At 33.9% G+C, this 8,302-nt stretch overlaps 1 protein-coding gene across 1 annotated transcript; it reads right to left on the bottom strand.

The window, feature by feature from the left end:
* Nucleotides 1–519: 519 nt before the first annotated feature.
* Nucleotides 520–8,047, bottom strand: CSN3 (casein kappa). Its single transcript, XM_047799179.1, has 4 exons — nt 7,982–8,047; nt 4,770–4,802; nt 2,876–3,371; nt 520–675 (listed from the first exon to the last, which is right to left on the bottom strand). The coding sequence occupies exons 1-3, from the start codon at nt 8,036–8,038 to the stop codon at nt 2,910–2,912; spliced, it is 552 nt and encodes a 183-aa protein (XP_047655135.1). The 5' UTR covers nt 8,039–8,047; the 3' UTR covers nt 520–675; nt 2,876–2,909.
* Between the last annotated feature and the right edge of the window lie 255 nt (nt 8,048–8,302).

The raw sequence follows: 8,302 nt of genomic DNA, 5'->3' as shown, positions 1-8,302 counted from the left end.
TGACCCCAGTGACTTAGCCTTTAATTGAGATGTTTCAGGGTCATCCTACAGATGACATTTTTTTTTTTTTGTCTTTTTGCCATTTCTTGGGCCACTCCCATGGCATATGGAGGTTCCCAGGCTAAGGGGTCTAATCAGAGCTGCAGCCACTGGCCCACGCCAAAGCCACAGCAATGCAGGATCCAAGCCACGTCTGCAACCTTCACCACAGCTCATGGCAACGCCGATTGTCAACCCACTGAGCAAGGGCAGGGACCGAACCCGCAACCTCATGGTTCCTAGTCGGATTCGTTAACCACTGAGCCACGACGGGAACTCCTACAGATGACATTCTTAATCAGTGTTTAGACCATGGACCACTCTGAGAATCAGATGAAATTATGAACTTTGCTTCCAATTAAATGTATGTACTCAAACGCACACTAAGTTTATCTTGGAATTTCAGAATTTCAAAGTTCACTGAGATGCATTCATAGACTCTTTTCAAGTTAAGAGATCCATTTGCATTCAATTGGCTTTATTATGCAGGGATCAAAAAGTTAAATGTGGCATGAATGTAAAACATAAGGGGAGAAGAGGAAGGAGCTGAATCCGTGAAAATCATATTTTGTCTTGACTGAAGGCAGATAACTGGCCAAAGGAGAGTTTGAAGTAGTCATTTGGTTTCAGCAAGACCTATAAAAAATGATGACAATTTAGGAATTTAGTTCATAATGTGTTAACAGGCCTCATGATACAAAGACTTTTATTTAGCTTCTGTGATTTGCCTCATGTCTGTGTGCAAGGAATTTATCAAATTAAATATCTAAATTTAAATATTTAAATTTGACATATAGAGAAATGACAATAACTTCACCTAATATTTACAGAAAGTCACAGTCCTATACATTCTTTTTTATGGGTGATATTATACAGTGCTTTTAACTTAGAAATCTAGGTTTATGAGTTTTGAACATAAGTAACTATTACGGTAATGATTATTCTACTTAAAAACATAATCAGGTAATGATGTGTTTTGGACTAATAAAATAGTCCAAACTGCATATTCAGTTATTTGCTTTCATGTTGTCTCCATTCATTAATTTTCTCATTTTATTTTCAAAATTTTAGTAAGTTGAATTTTATCCAGTTTATTATCTTCTTTTTCTTACCAGATGTACCATTAATAGCAAATTCAATAATAAAATTTACATATATGGTGATTTTGGCAGATTATACTGTGTTTTCTGTTTTGTGTTTGTTTTGTCCTTTCTTTTTTTGCAAATTAGCCCATAGGGAAATAGGTGACATACTAATTAAGGCTTATGATTTGAAACCAAGCAGATTTGGTTTGGTTCCCAGCTTTGAATTTTCTAGTTGTAGTAACTTACATCCACAGGCCTATTTTTTTGTGTGTGAATTCAAGATGGTAATATAATCCATTCCATATAGGTGCTATAGGAATAATCGGAGATAATTATGTAGTTTTGATAATTTAGTAAAGACCTGAGATATTGGGTGAAAGAAAATTTTAGTATTTATAAATTTTACTTTATCTTTTCCAAAGCATTATAATTCTCAGATTGATCGTTTTTTTACAACCTGTTCACAATATGCTTTCTTAATTGTCTCAGAGTAACCAAAATTATGAGAACATGAAAGTTCAGAGAGAGTAATGACTTGCCTAATCACACAAGGGAAAGAGCAGACTTCTCTGATCTAATGCCATTATCACTATATCAGAGATCATTGAGTTGGATTTTAGACCATGAAACATGTAGACGATGTGATGCACTGAAAATACTTGCAAAATTTTGTCACTTTCTCCCCAAATTATTTCACACTCTTTAGTTATTTTCTATTTTATTAATCTCTCTATTTAACTTTGTATGTTTTAAATTTTTTTAGACTCTGCCATTATCCATTGACCCAAATAATAAATAAAAATATTTACATCACATTTAATGTTCTGAAAGTATCTTTTTTTTTTGTCTTTTGTCTTTTTGTTGTTGTTGTTGTTGTTGTTGTTGCTATTTCTTGGGCCGCCCCCGCGGCATATGGAGGTTCCCAGGCTAGGGGTTGAATCGGAGCTGCAGCCACCGGCCTACGCCAGAGCCACAGCAATGCAGGATCCGAGCCGCGTCTGCAACCTTCACCACAGCTATGGCAACGCCGGATCGTCAACCCACTGAGCAAGGGCAGGGACGGAACCCGCAACCTCATGGTTCCTAGTCGGATTCGTTAACCACTGCGCCACGACGGGAACTCCTGAAAGTATCTTTTTAATGTGTAGCTTAAGAATTAGAATTCTCCCACGGGTTTACCTTAGAATAGGAGAAATTTGGGGTGCCTAACTTCATGGACTGTTTCAGGCATGATGTCTGGGATAAAGTGCTTTGTGGGAAACATGTCATTTCCCTTCACTCTATTCAAACCAAAACTCAAGTGCAAGAACATGTAAACATTTAAAATGTACTTAAATTCCTATCCCATATAAATCATTCTAAGAAAATGTATTTTTGAGATAAGAAAAATCACAAGTTTAACAAAGTATTTTACTCTACTGTCTTTGTGTGTGACTAGGAATAAAATAAAACTAACAGTTTCTAGGACTGTTGCAATTGTCAAAAAAATTTGTTCCAATTGTTGAAAAAAAGTTCCATAATGAAATCCTCAATTTTTTTCATTTTGTAAAATAAGATTATTTTTAAATTTCCTGTTGGAAAAGAATCGAGTGTATCTATGTGAGGGCACCACCAAATTTGTTAAAATTGGCCCATTTTGCCTGTTCCAGTAATAGACTTAATTTATCCATCTATACTATCTTGATTTTATGGTGGTATTGATAAAGCCATGAATGTTGTCTATTATTCATTTTTGTCTTTTGCTCATTTACCTGTGTTGTCTTCTTCGATGTCTCCTTAGAGTTTTTAGACCACGGGTGAAGTGACTTGGACAGTGGTGGTCTCAGGTGCGCTTGTGATGAGGAATTCTGAGGAAGCTTCTGGAGTTACTACAGCATTCACTATTGGTTCAGTGGCAGGTACAATTGTAGGCTCAACAGTAGCAATGGAATTGATAGCAGGGATGGCCGTTTTATCCTGATTTTTCTTTGGGGGAATGGCAATAAATGATGCATGTGGGCGTGGGCGACGTGCCACTGTAGGTGGGTAGACATTTGGCTGGTCTTGCCATTGAGGTTTTTGGGCATGTGGCCCAACTACAACTGGCCTTGCATAATATGGGTAAGGTATAAATTGGTTATTAGGTGATACAGCTGATCTATGTTGGTAGAAAATAAATCCATAACTAGGAAACCTATTCAGCATGTAATAAATTGGGATATATTTGACTTTTTGTTCATTGAACAATCTTTTATCACTCTCACAGCGCTGCAAAAAGAATAAATTATGCAGAATGGTATTATTGTAGGCTAGAATGTACAGATGTCTTAAATCAGAATTTTTTGAAATACGGTGTTACAGTATTTGACATTAAGTAAACATTGGAAAACCACATTATTTTACAAGACATGGATTTGTACACTTCCCCTCTATTTCTTGATTTTCATCAAATATTACAAATAATATTAGTTTCAAAAAACTTAGATGAGATAATCAGTAATGTAAACTGCATTGCCCAGAGCTCAGCGTATATAAAAATTACACATATAAGTAAAACAGCTATAAGAATCTCATAGAAAGCTTTGACATAGAGTACACACACATACTACACACACTGAAAAAAAAGTGTATGTTTTTTATATATATGCATTCTCACATGTTTGTAATTTACAAATTTTATTTATCTAGCGATTGGGCTGAGGACACATTTTTTTCCTAGACTAATTACAGCAGAATAGTTAAAAAAAAAAAAAGTTCTGTAGGAGGATTCCTGGATTTATACTTGGATTTTTTTTCAGCTTAGTTTTTATCCATTAAAGATAAATTAGGAAGTTTTGTATTTTTACTTGCCTCCATTTTGTTGATTATGTGCAGTTATAAAAATATGTTGATGGATCTTTCCATATAAACAGAAACAAATCCACAAAATTATACTGCAAAGCAAGCCTTTTTCATGAAAGGAGATATTTATAAACGTATTTATTCGGAGTTCCTACCATGCCTCAGCAGTAACAATCCCAACTAGTATCCATGAGGACCTGGGTTTGATCCCTGGTCTCACTCAGTGGGTTAAGGATCTGGCATTGGCATGAGCTATGGTGTAGGTCACAGATGTGGCTCAGATCTGGCTTTGCTGTGGTGTAGGACAGCAGCTGTAGCTCTGATTCGACCCCTAAGCTGGGGACTTCCATATGCCATGGGCGTGGCCCTAAAAAGCAAAAAAAAAAAAAAAAAAAAAAGAGAAAAAGTATTCATTCAAATAGATCCAGGAAACAAAAGAAGGAAGTAAACACAAGTGTGTGAGAAGTACTCAAAGATGGATCCAAAAGGGAGCTTTTCCCAAGTCTTTAAAAGTAGGCAATAGAAACTTTACCTTGTTTTGATTTTTTCCCAGTACCACATTCTGAGTTTTTTCATGTTGCTAAACACATGAAACCCAAAAGATATGACTGGGGACACAAAATGATACTGAGATTTTCAGATGCACATTGAGGTCAATGCGTATGATTGGCTGCTGAAGTGATGTTTTTTACAAAGGTTATTAGATTATTTTATGGAGTTTAAGTATTTAATTAATTTTCAGACAGAAAGCATTTTAATCTTGTTAAACTTTGTAGAATATTATACTTTGAAGTTCCTATCTCTACTAGAAACAATTAAACTTACTGTTAGTTTTTCCTGGTTTTGCTCCTCTGCACCCTGGTAATGTTCAGAGAAAGAATAAGAAATAAGTTAAAAAAAAAAAAAGGCAGAGTCTAGACTTTTTTAATTTTAAAAATATCTTCTTTATTAAAGACAAAAATGTTTTCTTTGTTTTTATTTTAGTATGATAAACTATTATAAAACATTTCCCATGGCTATCAAATCTATAAAGTCTGTGAACCACTCAAGAAGTGACAGAAATATAACTAAAATAGTAATAATAAGCTCCGTGGTTAAGCTGTCTTTAAAAATCATTGTCTAGGGAGAAAAATTCAAAGTTGAAATATGATCATTTGACCCCTGTGCCAACAAATATACATGATACTTGCTTAAATGAAAAATATGCACTACTTATATTCAGTTTGTATTAAATGTACATTGTTAAAAATAAGAGCATTGAGCATATTTTTCTTTTTCTGTTCTACTACTAAGATGATTTCTGAGGATTTCTTAGATTAGAAAGTTGCCTCTTAGCATAACATCAATATGTAAATGTTAAATAGTAGCTTTTTTAAAAAAGTCAAGTTTCAGGTTTGGTTTTTGTTTTGTTTTGTTTTGTCTTTTCTAGAGCCACACTCATAGCATACAGCTTCCCAGGCTAGGGGTCTAATCAGAGCTGTAGTCGCTGGCCTATGCCAGAGCCATAGCAATGCGGGAGCCGCATCTTCGATCTACACCGCAGCTCACAGCAACGCCAGATCCTTAACCCACTGAGGAAGGCTAGGGATTGAACCTGCAGCCTCATGGTTCCTAGTTGGATTCGTTAACCACTGAGCCACGATGGGAACTCCTCAAGTTTCATGTTTTTATAGTTCTTTCTTTCTTTCTTTTTTTTTGTCTTTTTGTTATTTCTTTGGGCCGCTCCCAGAGCATATGGAGGTTCCCAGGCTAGGGGTCGAATCGGAGCTGTAGCCACCGGCCTACGCCAGAGCCACAGCAATGTGGGATCTGAGCCACATCTGCAACCTACACCACAGCTCACAGCAACGCCCGATCCTTCACCCACTGAGCAAGGCCAGGGACCAAACCCGCAACCTCATGGTTCCTAGTCGGATTCGTTAACCATTGCGCCACGATGGGAACTCCTATAGTTCTTTCTTAATTCTGGGTTGCAACACGCACACAATTCAGGAGTGAAAAAGCAATTTCCATAGGCATGTATACATAATACTTTAAAACTCAAAAGTTTTATAAACTTTTGCAATGAGGTCGTAATGATAAATATTTAAAAATAATAGTTCGAGTTTAGGACTTTTCACACATAGTTCTTAGACATAAAAGATTCTATAAACCTATTGGAAGGTGTAGGTATAGAAAATCAGAAATTTGAAAAAATAATAAAATACGGAGTATTTTGAGACAAAGATGTATTTTTCTCTAAATTTACTAAGTCACTGGTTTAAATTTTTAAAAGTTATATGAACATTATATAAAGTTTGCCTACACCCAAAGTTCGTAATAATCTAGATATTTGAATATATCAGTCTCTATATATTATGTATTCCTGGTATAGTTTAGTAACTTGTATTTTGCTTTTTTTAAGAAGCATAATTTCTCACATCACTTCTCCATTATCTCATAGTTTTTATACTTGTGTATTCATAGTTGAAAAATAACCAGTGATTATGTCATGAAATGTTTGTTCTTCACTTTATTGTTAACCATTAAAGCTTTTTTCAAAAAATATTATAAATAGATAAATAAAATCTGGATATCAATGGCATTTTAAAGAGTATTCATTGATTTTTCAGGACAGTTTTCCAAAACTGATTTTGGGGGGGACAAAAATTCTTTGATAGAAATTATTAAACCAATATACAGAAAATTTATGCCAACTTATGCTACCAATGGGCTATCAGATTGTGCAGTTCATCTCTTAATTGCTAGTGATAAGTATTATCTTAACTATTTTTATTATGGAGAGAAGGGATACATGCAGCATGTAAAAGATTCTCTCACATGGCTGTTTTAATTTGTATAATTTTGACTACTCATAAGATTGAGTGATAATCTATAAACTTTCATTCTTCTTTTGAACTATTTGTTTATGTCTCTGGGGCTTGTCGCATTGTGAAAACAGGAAGGAGGGTTTGGGGCTAGAACAGGCTCAAGGAGCTCAAGAAGAGGTTACTCCAAGTCAGGTAGTTGTGGGTCATTTTCTGATTTAAACTTTAATCCCTCTCACTCAAAGTGAAAACCCAAGTTCTAAATGTGCAGGTGGCCACAATCAAATTTCAAAGCATAAAGAAAATAAATATGAAAGTTATATAACTCAAATTTTTAAAAAGTTTGACTCCAAGAATTTACCTAATAGAATATTACATTAACAGCAAGTCTAAATTTAATAATAAATGAATTTTTGAAACAAGGACTAGTGCCCTCCCAAATTTTATAGTCTAAGAGGAGGTCGTAAAACAGCACCCTTCCTGTTCTTGCTGTTGGCAAGTAAGTGCCTAGAATCCCGAATGAGGATGAAAATAAAACAGAGTAATAGCCAAAATAATAAGGAAAACCATTCAATTAAAAAAAAAAACCCTTTCCTTATTCTGCTAGCCTTAATATGCAGCATGTAATTCAAGAAAATGCCTGAAAATCATAGGGTTGTTTATAGATAAAATACCTGGGAAGGAGTCAGTCATAACGGGAAGATTATAATAAAAGGTATGATATGTTTAACTGTTAAAGATAGATGTGTTAAGGTATTTGAAATTGGTTAAAAAAAAGCTTAAACAGACTTCTAATCTCTTAAATCTCTAAAGAGATTGGAATCTGTGTGAGACAGGAATTTATTAAAAACATTTCTGATCCTGGACTATGATTCCTATATTTATTTTTTTGTGAATTATTTTTAGAGCATATTATAATTTAAAAATATTTTCAGGATTGTTTCTCCCAAAATGTATTTTCTCTGTTGTATGAGAATTTAAAGGTTTTTCTATACAGAATAAAGTGTGATTTCTTAATTCCTAGAAATCAGAAGGATATCCAGAAGAACATGTCTTTAATTTTATAAGAGAAATAAATGTAAAAATAAATTACATTTAGAGAAGTATAGTTAGCATGTAGCTATTTTGTTCTATAAAATATAACCGTATTTAAAAATTTATATAATTAGAGCCCTTATATAAAATTTTCTTAAAATTTTGATGCAAATTGATTAGATAAAATTAACTTACCAAAAAAGGCAGTGTTAATGCCAGGATAGGCACAATTAGGAAAGAACTCTTCATCATTGCACCTAAAAATAAAAATTGAAATCTTTAAATTAAAAGGATAAGTTGCTAATAATTTAGGAGTGATTTGGAACAATGTTTTCTTTGCTTTAAGGGAAAAAAAAAGCCAGATTTAAGGATAGATTTAGCCCATGTGGAAAATCTGTTTTATTAAAAGCTTTAAAAAACCAAACAGTATAAAATGTATGAATTTAATTTTGGTTATATTACTGAAAGTACCGTTACAAAGTTAATCATATATTCATTTAACATGCACCAAGAACC

This window comes from Phacochoerus africanus, chromosome 10, assembly GCF_016906955.1.
Source record: "Phacochoerus africanus isolate WHEZ1 chromosome 10, ROS_Pafr_v1, whole genome shotgun sequence".
NCBI lineage: Eukaryota > Metazoa > Chordata > Mammalia > Artiodactyla > Suidae > Phacochoerus > Phacochoerus africanus.
Note: the sequence above shows the minus strand (reverse complement) of the source record. Positions and strands in the feature narration are given on the sequence as shown.